The sequence below is a fragment of the Hyalella azteca genome, unplaced genomic scaffold (assembly GCF_000764305.2).
Source record: "Hyalella azteca isolate HAZT.00-mixed unplaced genomic scaffold, Hazt_2.0.2 contig13331, whole genome shotgun sequence".
NCBI lineage: Eukaryota > Metazoa > Arthropoda > Malacostraca > Amphipoda > Hyalellidae > Hyalella > Hyalella azteca.
The window spans coordinates 370,243-389,804 of NW_025943257.1; the positions used below are offsets into that span (position 1 = coordinate 370,243).

The 19,562-nt window shown below is 37.7% G+C and overlaps 1 protein-coding gene across 3 annotated transcripts in view; it reads right to left on the reverse strand.

Moving 5' to 3' along the window:
• Positions 1-4,229: 4,229 nt before the first annotated feature.
• The window catches only part of LOC108681696 (solute carrier family 35 member F2), a 70,224-nt gene continuing 54,891 nt past the window's right edge, over positions 4,230-19,562 (reverse strand). For 2 of the 3 annotated variants that reach the window (XM_047883613.1, XM_047883614.1), the window contains exons 3-10: positions 15,296-15,489; positions 14,430-14,589; positions 12,055-12,211; positions 11,255-11,465; positions 10,681-10,787; positions 10,225-10,394; positions 9,657-9,852; positions 4,230-4,437 (exon numbers count right to left, since the gene is read on the reverse strand). In XM_047883613.1, coding sequence (XP_047739569.1) covers positions 4,383-4,437; positions 9,657-9,852; positions 10,225-10,394; positions 10,681-10,787; positions 11,255-11,465; positions 12,055-12,211; positions 14,430-14,589; positions 15,296-15,489 — 1,250 coding nt within the window. In that variant the 3' untranslated portion in view covers positions 4,230-4,382. The remainder of the gene's footprint in view (positions 4,438-9,656; positions 9,853-10,224; positions 10,395-10,680; positions 10,788-11,254; positions 11,466-12,054; positions 12,212-14,429; positions 14,590-15,295; positions 15,490-19,562) is intronic. The other variant, XM_018170756.2, reaches the window with a different exon arrangement.

Consider the following 19,562-nt stretch of genomic DNA (forward strand, 5'->3'; position numbering starts at 1 on the left):
TAAAAAATATCCATCCTCTTGTCCCGACGAACTAGAATACGAGAAAAAAGTTTGGATCGTTGATTTTCAGTTTTGTGACGCTATACATCTTAAAGTTCTTTCACCAGTTGTTGAGCATATGAAGTTTGGCAGATACCTAAGCCGCTGATGTAAATGTCGACGCTTGGAAATTCCCAGAAAACGTCCAGCATTGTTCGTTAAACAATCACGGAGTATTCGGAGATAGAAATGACATAACCGTTCTGATACGTTTATAAAACAGGAAAAGTAAGTTATGATTGCAACTTAAATAATCATTGAATTACCGGAGTACCTACGTAGCGAGCAAACCGTGAGTAGAACATAACTGAGACGTAAGAATGGATAAAGTTAATTTGCATGAGGCCAAATAACTTGGAAACGTCACTGATTACTTTGTGCAGTTCCAAGCTGTTGCATTGATAATACTCGATGAGCTGTACATACAATTGTACTCGCATTGAAGATGGACGTCATTATCATGGAGCTACCAGGAACAAAATCATATTTTCATGAATAATGATCAAAAAACCGGAACGTTGTCTTCACTACCCCACAATCGTCTAATAAAATCACTGTTAAAACTGTACAAAGAGAAACAACAAAGTTTAATATCAACACATAACCATCAGAAAACACGTAGTTAATTATAATTTGTACAAGAATATTTATTATGATTTACCCTAATAAATGAAAGATTTTAGTCATTAGACCACGTTGAACAATTAGACGAAGAGACTATATAATATCATTCACGAAGTTAGACATTACCTCATAAAACAAGATATGTAACTAGTTGTATTTCAATAACCTAACTTTTCACTATTTTTCATTTTAGAATAGACAATTAATGAAAACTTAAAACTCTGCCATGGAGTATTGCAGAAATTAATTCATGAATTAAATATTTCCGCGACATATTCTGGAGTACTGACAACACTCGCTCACTGACACTCGAAAGGCGATAGACAAGTTTTTTGATTTTCAATTCTTATTGAAAATATACATTCAAAGTGAAACATTTTCTTTCTACATACAGTTATCTATAACGGAGGTATCGACGGCTAAAAAATGTTTTTCCTATCGTAATTGATCACTGACGGGCACTAATACTATTGAAAAGGTTAAATTCATAGGGAAAAGTGCGAATACAATGGAACAATATAATAGCCAATGAAGTATATATTCTGCACATTGGGCTATAATACTGGACTATTACTGAAGACTAACACTTCATTCAGCACCGTACATACTGAAGAAATTTACACTCATATTACTTGAAACTCTAACTATTCGAAAATTTCAAGGAATTGAGGACATACGAAAGAATTCCTAGATAAAATTAGTAACTATGCAATATAGTTAATCTGTCATTGACTAGACCGTGTTAATTTACAAACATTTACAAACTCCTATGAGATTTGCAGACTCAAACAACACCTTGTCTCGTCCGCATTATCTTGGCAGTGATGACACGTTTGTCGGTTCACAGGCACAGAGCTGACATTCTACTGGTCATGCAATAGTGCGAGCTCAAACAATACGTTCGTGAAACCAGTATTGTGCCTTTAATTTGATGCTCCCAAGAATTTCGACATTGATTTTATGACTCCTTTGGCACCCGCGTGGTTCGCTTCAACGTAGAAATAGTGTAAGTTGGAATAAAAAACGGAACAATTAAGTTCGTCCTTCATTCGAAAAATTGTATACCTGTTAGTTCTTTTCGTTCGTAAATCGTAATTGTTCCATTCATTTATGAGTTGAAGTTGAAGAGAATTTCCACTTATACCACGCATGTTAGATAGAAGGGTGAGCATCAAGTCAATAGAAGCTTGAGCATTAATTTTGAAATACCAAATCCTGTAGAATTTTGAGGAAGGAACGAATTGGGAATTTGTTTCAAAGCATTTCCTCCACTTGCGATAATATCATTCATTATGAACTAGTTTTATATAAATATGTGAGCACAGTCAAATGATCTTATCTAACTCAGATGGTTAGCTAACACAACGTGAATTTTCTAAGGTGAATTTAACGCAGAAACTCAAACTATTCCTAGTATTTAACTCCTCGGGTACTAGACACGAATATCTCGCTAGCTTTGAACCAGACTAGTAGGAAGAAATGAAAGCGCGCATGCACCGACGCAAATGCATGTATCCACTTTGAATAATTAATGGGTCATCTACTCCAAATAGTAACACAATTTCTGCACTAAAACGCTCTATATAGGGCAAAAGTGGGTCAGGATGTCCCACATATAGACAGAAACTGCATTGTTATTTGGAAAAAGTATCCTCATTTCTGTGAGTGTAATGTCAACGGTGGGAACCAGTCATTCAACAAGATTTCCTAGTCGAAAACTAGTTGGTTTCTAGAACAGACTTTACAAAGAATACTTAGCTCTACAACGCAAAATATGTATAATCTAATCATCACAGACGATATTCATTATGAATGAATTTTGTGCAAGAGATAATTAAAAATCTAGCAAAATGAGAATCGAAATTTGGGCTCACATCAGATGTTTAGTTAATGTTTCCCTGCAATCGCACTATATACATTAATTCATTACAATTACGATAATACTGAATCGGTTTGGCTAAAATGCTATAGGCAATGCGACCCAGCATGCGATCGAGTATCCTATGAAATAATTTTTGTTCGTTACAAAAATTCAATCGAAAAATTTCAATTCGCTAAAATGTAGTCATATATCGAGCCCACCAATTTTTACCGCAGGAATAATATGATTATTCACATTTCGACAATGTGTCCTACGTTAAAAATAATTTTGAAGTAACAATCACATTGCAAAGATGCCCAGGTGTATTTACTTATAGAAACTCGATGAATCCATGTGACAGAAATGCAGATTGAGCACAAGTCTCTGAAGAGCTGAAGTCGCTTCACTGAAACTACAATTAAGCGTCATCTCAAGCCTGTTGTTATTGACACTCTTTAAATATTTTATAAATGTTAAGCACACGTAACTTATTTCATATGATCATCCTGCAGATACTGAAAATAATTAAACCACTATTGTGAGTAATCATGGACACTTCTAACCGATATAAAAATTATACATCTACTCTCACATCATAAGCGAAAGATTCTAAACCTAAAACTAATTTAATACTGAGGAAATTTCGCTACCAACATTTGACAGGCGAACAAGATGAACAGATGGCAACTGCTCAAACTATTCACCGCCCAGTGTCAGTATCATTTACTAACAACATGACTTGCCCAACACTAAAAAAAAAAGCCGTGGATTATGCCAGATTATCGTGTCTAGATATAAGTAAAGCAGCTACATTGCAGCTACCACTAGGCAATTTTTGATAAGCTCTAGTACACATGACCGCGACACAGTCACGTGTCGTAATCGTAACCAAACTACAGGAGAACTTGGCTACATTCTCAGCACTGCACGGGCAAAAATTGAGAACTGTGCCTTGTGCTTGCATTTCTGTAATCAGACTTAATACTCACTCAGAGGGAACAAATTTGAAGAGAATAATTGCCTTTTCAGTTAATAATCGGTCTGAATGTGTTTTGTTAAAATACACATGAGTTCAATTATACAGCAAGTTTGGGTGCACCTTGTCATACCAGCATTGAACGGAAACTTATATAATTTCGCTCCACGTTTGTGAGATCACAACAAAGATTTTAGGCTCTATCTGAATTTTCCAAAAAATGTTATTCACAAGTTCCCATATTGTGTCCTGTACATCCTAACTTCCAATCATCAGGTGTCCTTCCTTCTATTCCGAAGATGAGCGGCCAATATTTAATCTCTTTTGATTCAATAATTCATTAATTATTAGATACAATAGTCCGTAAAAAATCATCATGCCGTAATTGGACGCCTGATTATATTCACACGTCAACATTTAGAATAAATATTTAATCAAGTATGAATATTTAAATATTTATATTTAAATATTAATAAAAATAAATATTTAAATATTAACATGTAAATATTTAAATATTTAATCAAGTACAATGAGTATTTGTGTCAAGGTTCCCACTTGAGATATACATCGTCCAAACACAAACTAAATATTACGATGGTGAGAAAGTTACCAAGTATTTCATGAAAATAATCATCAGAACAATTTTTGACGAATTCAAATAATATTGTTAATAATATTGAAATATTGCTAATAATATTTCAACAATATTGAAAAATCAATAATAATATTTCAAGATTGTAAATAATATGGAATTGAATAAGAGGTCACAATTACTGTATAGGTCGCGCGGCAATCGCTGACAATTGAACACCAGCGATCAATATTGCTATCGTTATTAACATATGAGCGCCGGAGCATGAGAAGGGCCATCGCTTCAACACCTTACATCTCCCAGCTCATGTGTAGACGACGAGGGTCCGTTCGATCGGTAGAGTTGCTGCACATATCACGTCAATACTCAGTAATGAGATCGATAAAGCTATGCTAGTAATCATCTATTATAACATTCAAAACGAGAGAGAAGAATCAAACCTAAACATTATTTATAAAATTAGAGCATTTCTTCGTCGGAGCATTTCTTTCATTAGAGCATTTCTTATTCGAATGAATAAGAAGAAGAGGAATAAAATCATTTTATGTAAAGAGCAAGGCATTAATCTCGTCTTAACCAATAAAAAATTTTTTAAAACAAAATACAATATTCTTGAAGGATTGCAAAATAGTAATTTACAGTCCTACGAGACCTCATTGGTTTCTAGTTGAACAGTGGGCATCGTAGGTTTTTGTTAATAAAAATCCCGTCTGAAATTAAACTTTGCAAAAAACATTCAATATTAGATCATGAAATGGATTTATTCCAACTCTATAAGAAGAGGAAATTTTTCCTAAGGTCAATACATTTCAATTCATATTTCATTCTAAGTTTTTGAAAGCTCAAAATTAAATGGTTGGGCGAAACAGACATGACATAAAAATATTTCGAACTGCACTACAACAAAGATGTCAAAAGCGTCTTCTTATAGTCAGCACATTCATGATTTTAAAATACACATTCGAGAAATATAAATAACTACAGTATAATGCGTCGAATATATCGCGTGCTTCATGCTACAGACGTGCAACATAGTACAGTAAAAGCGAACAGTTATGTTCCATACTCTGTTAACATCGTGACAGGAATAAGCGAGCAAAAATATGTGGACAATATGGAACCAATCAATTTCAATTTCTATTGAGGAATTTAATTAATTTTACGTCCAGTCGATCACCCATAGTGACCTATTACTCGTAAATAATTGTTAGTAGTAGCACTCAGTCATTCACAATTGTAACACAGCCTTTTGATCGAAAGAGAAATACTCATTAATAAGACTTCTATTTGTCATCTAAGTGAAATTATAATTTAACTTATGCAGGTATCGTAAAATTCAATGAACAAAACAATATTTGCACATTAGCTTTGAACCAAAAAAAGATTTGAAAGAGGACGTGAATATATCAATTCAAAAAGGCGTACGTATAAAATGGTGACTCATCGAACTTGCACTATTTTGTGCCAACTAAGAATCACTAAGAAATAAAAATGATAACAGTTCAGATCATTAAATTATGTTTACTTATTTTTGCAGCAAATACCTTCCAGTTATCATATCGAGTATTAAATGAAAATTTACTTGTTCCACAGCTACGGCCACGTTTTTATTCGGTTAATTGTGAAAGTCTTGAAATAATTGCGTATCAAATATCGAACAGACTTTATGAAATTTCACAGTACTTGAAGAATAGCAATTTTCACAGCGAGTTATAACATCGAGAAGAATATATGGAATTTCCCAGCAAGCAAATTTTATGCTGGGGCACAAAAATGTTTTCCATATCTCATTTTATTGAAAAAAACGCGAGTTAATAACATCAACTATCCTTATATTTGTAAGTGTAAGTAGGCATAGCAGTTCATATACAGATTAAACGAAAATGTGTTGACTAGCACAAATACTAGGTAACCGTCATTTTTTGACCAAAAGATCTCATCAGTTTTGCATGGCACGGCAACAAGTGCAAACAGCAAGCAGGCCGCAAACATTAATTAAAACAACACATCAGAAACGCTATGGCCTTTTAGTTCATAAAATTAAACTTAGAGTTCGTTATATATTGGAAGTTGTTATCAACACGAACCCGACTCGTATTTCTACCATTGTAAAACACGAAACCAATAATAAACTAGCTGCTTGCCTTAACACTGAAATTAAAAATATATATATTTCAGCACTAAAATGTGTGACCTTTCAGAGATCATTTATTCCAGCCCATAATGATTCCGATTTAGTTTAACAACCGATCAAATTGATTAATCTAGCGGTCGGAGAACCCCGAAACCTCTTTGAGTTCTGCCTGACTGGTCGCCGAAAATAACAAGTGGTTTCCATAAAAACTTTTCGTGATGGCAGTTCACAAGAAAACAATATAACAAATGAAACTAACTTAGGTTTCTTTATTTATAATTGTAAGAATCAATCTTAATTTTAAGATACAGGAGTTGGATGAAATAAGGGAAACAACTCATATTTTGATATCGTAATTTTTGAACAATTTATAAACAGTAAAAACGTGACATATTTTTCTGTATTATTTGTTAATTGTTGCTGCTAATTGATATTTTATCCTTGCACAGATATTTTTAGTAAATTTGTATGTCAATAACCTCACCTATAACCGATATATGACAAACCTCCAATGACTTTCAAAGGGGCCCAATTGCGGGTGCCCGTATGGCAGGTGCTAGTGAAACAGAAACTTTCCGAGTGCATGACGTTTCTAAAGGAACTGTCCCAAAGGAAATGACTGCTTTTGAAAGAGAAGGAAAAACGTCCTCAGCAAAGCACAGGTCTGGCCGAAAGTCGAAATTGTCCGAAAGAGACCGCCGGTAAATAAAACAAATTGTGAGGGCCAATCGGAAGACCACAGCTGTTAAATATACTGCAGACCTCAATGGACACGTACAGAACCCAGTTTCCATAAAGACTGTCCGCTGAGAGCTGCACAGACCTGGATTCTATGGAAGATTTGCAATTAGAAAATCTCTGCTTTCAAATACAAATGCTTCAAAGCGTTTAGAGTGGTGTAAAAACCTTTAGAATTGGTACCTCGAGCAGTGGAAAAATGTGATTTTCTCCGACGAATTATCGTTTACCATTTTCCGACCTCTGGCCGAGTTTACGTCAAACAGACGCTCCTACGAGTACCTAGATATAGAAATGATGAAGCTGTTGTTCACCTCTGTCGTGCGCCCGAACCTAGAGTTTGGAAACGTTGTGTGGTCACCGAGACTTGAAAAGGACAAAAATTTAGTTGAGAGTGTTCAAAGACGTGCAACAAGGATAATTCCAGGCTTAAAGGGCAAGTCTTATGAAGAAAGATTAAAGATTCTGAAGCTTCCCAGTCTCCGTTATCGTTGCCTGCGTCGTGACCTCATTGAAGTATACAAGTATACTCATGGTTTGTACAAGGTCCCAGAAGGATTACTAGAATTTGAAACAAGAACCAACACTAGGGACCACAGCTACAAACTAAAATAAACTGCGGTGCAACTTATCCACGCGACAACATTTCTTCTCGCTTCGAGTCACCGACATGTGGAACAGCCTCCCTGGAGATATTGTTGACGCTCCGAGTATGAACGCGTTCAAGAACAGACTAGACCAGGCCATGCATGAGCATATGTTTAGTCTTAAAATGCCTCGTATCCTACCGAACAACTGAAATCTAGAAGCGATTTTAAAATTGCCGTCCGTTGAAAAGATTTGATCAAAAGGCCAGTCTGGTCAAGAAAAGTACAAGAATCAGCGACAAGCCTACCCAGGCCTATTCTTCAATGCCGAAGATACTATACTACACTATACTAAAAGAGTCATTTAATCCCAACTGCCTCCTCCCTACCGTAAAACATGGCGAGGGTTTTGTGATGATCTTGGGTTTTATTTCTCGGAAATACGGCGGACCAATGATTTCTCTTCATGGGAGAATCAGCAGCTCTGACTATTTAGCAAGTTTGGAGGACCAAGTTCATCCAATGGTTCTAGCACTTTTTCCGTAGGGGAACGCCATCTTTCAAGATGATAATGCCTCGATCCATACAGCTTGAATTGTTTAAAAATAGCACGAGGAACATTCTAATGAAGTATACGGCGGACCAATGATTTCTCTTCATGGGAGAATCAGCAGCTCTGACTATTTAGCAAGTTTGGAGGACCAAGTTCATCCAATGGTTCTAGCACTGTTTCCGTAGGGGAACGCCATCTTTCAAGATGATAATGCCTCGATCCATACAGCTTGAATTGTTTAAAAATAGCACGAGGAACATTCTAATGAAGTTGGCCACCACAATCATCAGACCTGAATATTATCAAGCATTTATGGTCGATTTTAGAGATGCAAGTCAGGAATCGATTCCAGCCGCCATCGTCTTTAAAAGAGCTGCAAGGAGTTTTATATGAAAAATGAGTTAAAAGTCCTTTGGAAAAAATTCACAATTTGTATGAATCAATACCTCGGAGAATCGAGGCCATAATTGCCGCATAAGATGAACCTACACCATACCAAAATATATTTTGCGGATTTTTCAGGTGTTTCCCTTATTTTGTCTAACCCCTGTTTGATTGTACAATTACTATAAGCCTGCTTTCTAAAATTAAGCTACAGTGCAGACAACAGCGTGATACACAAAAAGCTACAGTGAAGCGAAATTACGCTAGCAACTGCCAAATAAATGTTTAAATATAACAAATCCGAGCAGAAAAAAATTTCAGAAGCACCCACATTATAATCATGCATTCTTCAGTGAAATTCATCGACAAATCAGGTGATCAACATTTTACGACTATTTCATTTTCAACAAAAATAGCCGATGTCAGTAGGGAAAATATGTCAAGTAAACACGCTAATTCATCGATAAACTTCGACATTTCCAGTGCTAATTGAAACGATATACCGTTTAAGCACAATCAGTCTCTTGAAGTAGACATTAGACAACATATCCCTTGATATCAGTCAACAACTTTGTACATAATATCTTTTGAGATCACTATGTGCATTACAATCATCCACTTAATACCTAAACTTCAACATGACACTGAGATTTGGAGTGCGAAAAGGTATTCATAGAAAATCAGATTTGTACTCACAGGAATAAATAGTCCCGAAATTCCTAACCGAGCTTTCGCACAAATTACATTGCGCCGCACACGCGTGAATTTGTTACCTGACAAGCTGAGGCCGGTACAGCCTCGTTGCATTTAACACCGGATCTTTTTTTCTAGATCAACTAGGTTAAAATCAAGATGGGTGCTCTATTGCCAAAATTTCAAAAGGAATAAAGTGAACCTCAGGACCTCAGTGCGAGTATATAATTTAATAATGTTCGGGAAAAATAAGATTCTAAATCTATATCGGAATCCCGACGTAGAATATGGCTTCGATTTCGGAAAAAATGTATAAATGGTAAACCTGATGCTGCAATGTCAGTCATATGCATAAAGATATCTCGGTATTATTACTACTACATTTGAATATTTTTCAGACGCACCCATCTTGCGTTCACCGCAATAATAAAATATGAACAAGAAAGCAAAAAACGAGAAGCATGTTGACCCTTACTCTAGCAGGAAACGTACCCTCGGCGGGCGATGCAGAGTTGCGGCCCTCTGCTGCTGGTTGTTCATAACCCCATCAGGCATGTCCCCTTCCTGCTGTGATCTGCCGCGCCCCGGCTGCCCAGGGTGGGCCTCGCGACGCTGGGGGCGCGGCAGCGACCTGAACTGCTGGGGAGGTGATGGTGGGGTGCTTGGGTACTCTGTAATAGTGAAGCGTAATCAATCAAACATTATTTGAAGTAAGTAACTAATTAAATCAGTAGGTTAAATTATTTTATTTCGAAAAATTAAAGCAAAACTTATTTAAAATAGAATTAGAACACATTTTTCTGCTTTTTTTACAGTTGACAGGCTTTAGGGAAGAGTTCATACAAACACACACGCCACTACTACCATATCTACTGCGGTCAGAGCCGAGATTATGAACGTTGTGGCCCCGTGCTTATAATGCCCTTAGTGGAATGCCGTCGAGCACAAGTGACATCACTAACCCTGCCCTGGCCTGAAGTATCACTAACCCTGCCCTGGCCTGAAGTATCACTAACCCTGCCCTGGCCTGAAGTATCACTAACCCTGCCCTGGCCTGAAGTCTGAAGAGTGTGAGTGCGGGTACGGGTAGTCAGGACAGCCACGGATCTCAGGCGGCAGAGGCGGCCAGTCAGGGAAGGATGCGGCGCCCCCGACGCTGCTGGTGGTGGTGCCGGGGGTCGTGGTGAGCTCTACTTCGTGGCCGCCACTCGAGCTGCACAAACCCAAGTGTATCGTGCATACGGGGTTATATTTTAGTTACTTTTGTTGTCATGCATCTTATATCTGCAGCTGTAAGAATGCTTCAAAACTGCATCCTAATTAGTGAAAAAACTGTGCGTGCCATCCGCGCGGAAAATTATTTTATTTATCCATTCATGTAATTGGATTTAACAATCTTTTTCTGGTAATAGAAAAATTGTTTGAATAATACATCAGAATTCAAAACTCAGTTTATTCGGTATTGTTTTTTCACTGTAATTGCAATGATGGATAGTAACCTGTAGTAGCCGCTGCCGCTGGTATTGATGGGCGTTGGTTTGATGACGAACACGACGACGCCGGTCACTACCAGCAGGTATGACAGGAAGTACAGAGGATGGAACTGCTGCTCCAGCCGCCATAAATAAAGCAATTATCAGCAAACTCAACAATTTGGGTCTCAACACTTTTTTTGTAATATACAAGGTTGATTTTCACTTTAAAAGAGGCACCGCGGAGCAGATTCTGCTTAGGTTCGAAGGGTACAATTCGAATGAGTTCACCGAAATTAGTTACTGTGAGTTTAGTGCTGAGAATTTGCAGTTACAACTGATTTACAATTGTTTCATAAATTCGAGATTCAAATAAAAATTCATGAAATTAAACAACAATATCATATATTGACAATTTAAATTAAAATACGAATTCGAAGCTCAATGCACCATAAACAATATAAAATTGCCTCGGAAACAATCCTCAGTAGAGAGATTGTTTGCAACTATCAATCAACAAACGTTATTGACCTCTTAAGTATCATTAAACTATAACGACAGACACAAGCGAAGTCCTCACAATAAGGTTAATATTTCTTACCTTGAAGCCGAAGAGAGCGATGCCAGTGATGAGGATGTAGAAGTCAGCGGTGAAGAGCGCCAGGTTGAGGGCGGTGGCTGAGGTCGCCCTCAGAACGCACGGAGCGATCACGTAGAAGAGGAACTGAGCTGCGCTGAAGCCTCCCACCAGCGCCAGTACCGGCCAAGTGTCCCACCGCACCGACCCCACCTGCTGCCTCTCCAAAATGCCTCTGTGGGGGCGATTAATCATTGATCTTGCGACGGTAACTCTAGTTACCAGAAGCACGAGCACGAATAGCAATGACGACAACGGATTTGACATAAAACATTTTTTAAGGAGTTCGATCTTTTCGGTCACAATAATTCACGTTTCCGAATCACGGAAAATTTCAACAATGCGGCTTCGGTTCTTTACGATTTGACTCCAAGACCCATGTCTGAATATATTTTCTCATGTTCATTTGCACGTGAACATCGTGTCTTGACTTGATAAACGAGCAGACTTGACAAGATTTGACCCAAATGAGGCGTGAATCTGCAGTGTTTGGCTCATAGATGCAATAGAAGGCGTAGGATTGGTTTTATGACTCACAGCTGTTGATGTAATCACGGCAGTTGATGTACTCACAGCTGTTGATGTACTCACAGCTGTTGATGTACTCACAGCTGTTGATGTACTCACGGCTGTTGATGTACTCACAGCTGTTGATGTACTCACAGCTGTTGATCTGTCTCTTATACACATCTAGATGTGTATAAGAGACAGGCTGTTGATGTACACACAGCTGTTGATGTACTCACAGCTGTTGATGTACTCACAGCTGAGCCCCGTTGATGACAGAGCCGAAGAGCCCCATCATGCCCAGGAACTCGACGCTGTCGTAAGTTTTGATGACGTACTCCTGGGCCACGTTGCTGATGCCGTACAGCGTCGCGCCGCCCAGGCACAACATGTCACCCAGAAAGCGCTCCGAGGCTGTTCAATTATATCGTTTTTAAACCCAGTCTAAAAATCATGAATTTTCACACGTCACAAAAAATTATCGTCGTCTTACACCTGAAAGCTTTCATTCTGATGGAATTGGAAAGTTTAAAATTTTTTCGTATAACTCAATAAATTTTTGGAGCATTTTTTACCCTTTTTGAATCCCCAACAAAAGTGTCTTTAGTGACATGATGACGAGATTTTTTGGCATTAAGAAAATTGGACAGGCATTGCCACGCAGTAACTGACTTTTGTTTCTTTGTTAGCGAGTGAAACGATTTTTTTGGTGCGTGCGACGAGGTCCACAGGGCCAAACATGAGAGGAACAGGACAGCGCGCTGGGAAAAACACCTTATATTTGTGATACGTAAATTAGTCCTCACGAGAATTGATGGAACAGAAGATATCGTGAGCTCTCTGCCATGCGGAATGCAAGGAGCTTTAAGATTTACGGTTCAACCACAGTGCGTTAAGATTACTTGGCAACACATATCAGGTATTTAATAAAATTCTATAGCAGAGAAAGAGAAAAAATAAGCTTTGTTAAATAAAATCATTTAAGAGACAAGATCCTCGCTGGCCCTCAGACGGAACAGGTATCTGAAATGTTTTCATTAAAATGCATTAAACTTAATGATTACCGGATATACACGTTTCAAACTGCACAGCGATTACAGAATAACTTTTCTGTCGATATCATCCATGATAAAATAAAAAGTCTGGATTAATGAGCAATTAAAAGATCATAACTTGCTTTCATATATTAATATGAAACCCTTCGACTTAATTTTTTCTAATAATTCTAACAAATGTGACATCATTAAACACATGAAATAAGCTTGCAACATTTCCATAACACCTAAATTAGTTTTCTACGCGAATAAAGTATTTAGGATCTAAGTAATTGTCAATTGGCATTCAGAAACGAGCGTCAAATGTAAACTGCTTTCCCCAAAACATGGCCCGCAGTGCACGCAAGCCGCTCAATGAGGCTCATATTTTTGCCCAGTAAATGACCTGGCCAGGAATTAATTTTTGAAGCTCGCCATAAAATGCGGACAGGCGCTTAGTCGCATTAAGCCTCGTCGCGCCTATAATGCCGTAAAAGTTACAAAGAAAACGAAGAATCAGCGAATATTGCGCAAACATTTTTATGACCTGATCAGTCAGGGACAATCTCGACGCTCGTTTTCCACAAAAGTTTACCATTATCATGCTCTAAAAGGCGAAAGTTAAAACTAATGGACGAATTAACATTTCCTGCTGACAAATGGAGGGCGTCGTCAAATCAAGTTGCTAATTGGGCATCAATTGGCCATCTTATTTAACATGTATGCAGATCATATTGTTAATCTCTGCTAGTTATGAAACAATGACAGTTTTTCGCCCGTAGAGTGACATTTTTGCATTTACAATAAAAAATTTCAATTACCTGACACAATAAATTTCACAGTTGAAAATATTTATATTTTGATACTTTTGTGCTGTTTGTATTTGTGTTTTATCACACATCGATATAAACATGCATTACAAACTTTATCATGACAGTCCATCATGACATGACGAGTACCCAAAACTTGCAATATCAACACGGTACTCGGATCGCGGTAAGACCGGTACTCGGTGTACCACAAACTAGAGGGTTCATAGTCTATAGGTAACTTGACAATTTCCCATATGTTTAGTGAGTAATTTAATTAAACAACATACATCAACTGAGAAAACAATAATGAAAGGGATATCATGCGAATTGTGCCAAGGAAAACTTGTTAAAAACTTTATATTTAGAAACACTGCTCTAGGTAAAACATTTTACCGTAACTGTCTGCCTAGCCGTTCTCGTTAACTACATACATCAACCATGAGAACGTTAGTGAAATGAATATTATGGGTATAATGGCATGTTTAATTTGTTAACAAAATTAATCAAATAAATGAATATATCTTGATGTCACTGCACTAGTTAAAACCACTCACTGCACTAGTTAAAACCACTGCTCTAAGAGGAACAATTTTACCGTGACTGTCTGCCCTGCCGTTCTCGTTAACTACACATATCAACGATGAGAACATCAGTAAAATGGATATTATGGGTATAGTGGCATGTTTATTGTGGCAGGCTAAATTGTTCACAAAATTAATAAAAAAATGAATATAACTTGATGTGACTGCACTAGTTGGAACCACTGCTCTAAGAGGAACAATTTACCGTGACTGTCAGCCTTGCCGTCCTCGACGTTGGCCCACACAAGACAGCCCACGCCCAGAAGACAGAGCCCGACGCCGAGCACGTGTACAAGTTTGTAGCGAACCTTCAGGAAGAGCCATGACAGCGCCAGCACCACCGGCACCACGAAACAGTCCAGCAACTGACATATAATATAATATAATATAATTTAATATAAACTTACCACATAATCTTACCACGTAAACGCAATAATCAATTTAACAAAGTTATGCAGTAATAGTGTAATACCTAATGTTTTTAAGTACCTTTCTGATGAAAGTACCTTGTTGCCTTTTAATTTACCTCAACATTTACCACTATTGTAGAATCAATGCTGTTAAGTTTATAATGCCATCAACAATTAATAAGCTGTCCAAAAAATTTTTCGTGCAGTTGGCACCGAAGATAGGATTAGTGCATTTCCATTAATGGAATTTGTAGTTTTGCAAATCACAATTTTTTATTAGCTTATTTGTCAGTACCCTTATAAAGATACTTGACAAGTCCTTTACCAATCTCTTACTTTCACTTTCAACTCTGACCTAAACATAAATGTTCAATCATCCGATTATCAATTGCTATTGACTACTGACTAGACTAGTAAATGCTAAATAAATTGAATCAACAAATGAATGAATTAATCATCAACTGATGCAACATACCTGGACCGAGGTGACGGAAGTGTACTGGTATGAAAATGTCCAATAAATTGAATTAATAAATTAATGAATTAATCATCAACTGAGGCAACATGCCTGGACCGAGGTGACGGAAGTGTACTGGTATGAAAATGTCCAATAAATTGAATTAATAAATGAATGAATTAATCATCAACTGAGGCAACAAACCTGGACCGAGGTGACGGAAGTGTACTGGTATGCCCTGAGCACGAGGTAGTTTGCCTCCACATCAATGGCTGCAAGGATAAAGTATTTGTAACCCCGCGCCCTGACCACACTCAGGAGCGAACCTTCCCCTGCCCGACACGCCAGCCACGTCGTGTACACCAGGCACAGCAGCGCGTAGTTGATGAAACCCACCGCTGGAAGAAAAAGTTGTAATTGCGTATTATTATGATTATTTATAACTAAATTCAACATCAAGCGGAGTAGCGTACGGGCTAAAAATGTGTAGTCAGTAATAAAATAGTACCTAGTTAAATTATACAGCCAACATTACGTAGTACGAGGCGTGTTTTCAAACTACGTAACGTTTTGACATAGAAAAGTATAGTTTCCCAATAAAATGATTTAAACAGGAAAGAATTTATTAATTTAGATTTTAAAAATTGGCAGGCAACTGAAGAATTATTAGTTTAATCACTCTCCAATGAAATTAATATTGCCTTTTTATCAGTAGTAGATGCCAATAGACCAGACTTATTGCTGTCTAATAAGGACAAAACGCGTAATTTTTGCTTTTAATTTTACAAAAAATTTGTCACTGTCATCATTTTGAACGGCGTAACCTCAACCCTCGCGTTCATACAGCCACAGTCAGGAAGCCGGTAAACGTTCATGGCGCCATGAAGCGCTCTCAACAACTCCAGTAATCAACTTGGCGGCAGCTTTTCGAGTCTCTACTTCACCATTGGGAGTCCTAAATAAATAAAAACCCAAGGATTCGTCGAGTTGGCACTCTTCTCAACTCCCCGTTGACCGCCGCTAAAGTTAAAGGCTTCGGCCAAGCGAGTAAATCCAAATTGCTGATCGAAGGCAAGTGCAAGACTTGAGCTCCTTAGGTCGCTTCGAAAATCCTATTCCCGAGAAGAAGGCAAGATAATTCCTTGGCAGAAAGCGATGAAACCTTCAAAGACCCATGCTTTGCTTTTGGTGGAATTGAAAGCCTTCAACTTGCATTTTACGCCTTTGCACTAATAGATTTTATTAAAAGAAATTAGAAAATGGAACAGAACTTAACAGAAATTAAGTTAATTGAACAGAACAGAAAAATTTATGTTGATTACTGAACTCAATTTGAAAATTAAACGACTTGAAATTTTTAGATACTTAGAGTGACCTACGATTGATTCATCAGTGGCTACAAATGTTACGTTAAAACGCCAGGACTAGAGTTAAACTAAATTTTTATCCCAGCAATAGCTACCCAAGTTGTAGATTATTCTCGAGTACATGGCACATCTGCTTCTTTTTGTCGCTTGAAGGGTAAAAAAATACAAACTTTTTGGCAGCAAGCCCAGCACGTTGAATGGTTTTTCCAAGGAAAATACCGAGATGCAATGTACGAACCGTGTTACCGTTATGCATGGCGCTTAAATAAATGTACGAACTGTACTATATGTACGAACTGTGTTACCGTTATGCACGGCACTTAAATAAATGTACGAACTGTACTATGTACGAACTGTTTTACCGTTATGCACGGCGCTTAAATGAATGTACGAACTGTACAATGTACGAACTGTGTTACCGTTATGCACGGCGCTTAAATAAATGTACGAACTGTACAGGGTGCGCCAGAGAAACTTACTTATTTGAAAAAATTCCTGTGCGGTTAGTTGGTCGGGTAGAGGGGAGAGAGGGGGTGCATCTGAAGGAGAAAGTTCCCAAGTTTGTTTCTCAAAGTTTTTCAAACAAATTTGCTGTTGTGCAAGAATTAACTAAACGCAATTTTGTTGCCCGTCAAAATGCATGTGAAATGCTGGTTGACAACCTGCCTGAAGACGCGGTCGTTTTTTTCAGTGACGAGGCTCACTTCCACATTTCCGGCTGCGTCAACAACCAAAACATGCGTTATTGGTGTGGTGTAAATCCACGTGAGCTTCACCAGAAGCCACTTAACTGTAAGCGAGTTACTGTCTGATGTGCGACGTCGGTAATGGGAATAATTGGTCCTTATTATTTAAGAAAACGAACGCGCAGTTACCGTTAATGGAGCTCGTTACAGGAACATGATCGAGGAATTTTTCTTCTAGGTCTCGAAGAAATGGACGTTAGGAACATGTGGTTTCAGCAAGATGGAGTCCCAGCACACACAGCACGAGACTCAATGAATTTGTTGCGACAGCATTTCCCCGACCGCCTCATCTCTCTCAGAGGCGATCTCCAATGGCCGCCACGCTCTCCAGATTTGACTCCATGCGATTTCTTTTTATTGGGTTATTTGAAATTTCTGGTTTATGTCGATCGACCACGGACCATAGCACACCTCAATAACAACATTCGCGACGTCATTGCCAAAATACCGATTGATATGCTGCATAGAGTGGATAAAAATTTCAAAAATCGACTTCATCAGTGTACGCGCAATGGGGGTCGTCATTTATGAGATGTCATTTTCAAGACTGTATAAAAAAAAATTTGAGAAACTGTATTCTAAAAAAAAAAAATTTAAAACAATAATTGAAGTACTTTTGTTTTTATTGACCTTTCAAATAAGTAAGTTTCTCTGGCGCACCCTGTACTATGTACGAACTGTGTCACCGTTATGCACGGCGCTTAAATAAATGTACGAACTGTACAATGTACGAACTGTGTTACTGTTATGCACGGCGCTTAAATAAAAGAACGAACTGTGTTACCGTTATGCACGGCGCTTAAATAAAAGAACGAACTGTGTTACCGTTATGCACGGCGCTTAAATAAATGTACGAACTGTACAATGTACGAATTGTGTTACTGTTATGCACGGCGCTTAAATAAATGTACGAACTGTACAATGTACGAACTGTGTTACCGTTATGCACGGCGCTTAAATAAATTCGTCGATCAAACGACCCCCACGCGGGCTTGAAAGATGCAAGCAAATTTTGACCAAGAGGACTGAAGTGAGCACGTTAATTGAAGCCCGTAACTACCTGGTTGATTTGGGTCGACAAACTGTTCTGAAGTTGGCTGAAATGTAATGGTGGGTGCAGTTAGGACAGCCTAAATGTTTCTAAATTTAAATAAATAACGTTTTGAGATCATTAAAATATTGATACAAGAACAATTTAGAAGTTAATTTTAATGACTACAAAAAATTATCAAATGATAACATTATAATTTACTTTGAAAAGGGCGCCGAGAAATTAAGATATTTACCTATTAAAATAGTGGAGAATTATTATATAATCCTTACTTGTAAATATTATGAGGTGAATCCAAATTTTCATAGTATGGTCTAAAATGCTCGATTAAACAACTGAAATAACTATTTTTCTAATACTTCCTCCTAATGCGATTAAATGAATAAATGACCCTGAATGAACGTACGGCTGCTGGCTCTGAATTAAATGATATAATTTACTCATTGAAATGCTTCTGCAATCGCCATAACGATAGCCATGATAATGGCTGCCTCCACAAAGCCATTCGAATCGTCCATGTATCTTATCCAAATTTCTTTGAAGCGTTTTCGAATAAATTTTCTAAAGAGCCTCTTCAGGAATATCTGCCTCTGTGAAGCAGACAGCTTTATTTGACCTTAACGACGTAAGGATTTTTCATTTATGACAGCCAAGGGAAAGGCTCCAAGCCGATCATCATTTGGACCTCGGTATTGAACATCGCACACCGACTCAGAAATATTTGGGTGAACGCAAAGCCTGGAGACCTGCTGTAGTTTCGGGACGAGATCTGCTATGAAAAGGTTTGCATGGATCCGATAGCTGCATGACGCTTCAGATAATATCATTTGACGTATCGATTCAGCGGTAAATCGCCATATCATCTTTACAAATCAGGCAATACTTCGAAGCGAAGTCCAAGTTTTTACATCAATTCCAACTAAATCTGAAAATTTTTGTGCTGGCAACAGCGTTCATCCTAACGGAATAGAATACTTATGGAAAAAAAATAACGTGTTGACGTGATGGTTGAAAATCACAATAGAAGGCATAGATGCTACGATGGAGAAACATTAACCAAAAATAAGAAAACACAGAATGTGTACATTTCCGAACCACGACATCGTTATTCAGCTCAGTTCTGATCTCAGTTGCACTGGAGATGCCTAACACATATTTAAAACTTTATGTAACTTTGAGCTGCAATTCAATTTGAGGATCATTTTTTACCAAACATTGATCACTGGCATTATTTTAAGAACAGATCGCATTGAACATTTACTTCAAAATTAAATGGATAATAAAGGCATGATTTTATAAGATAATAC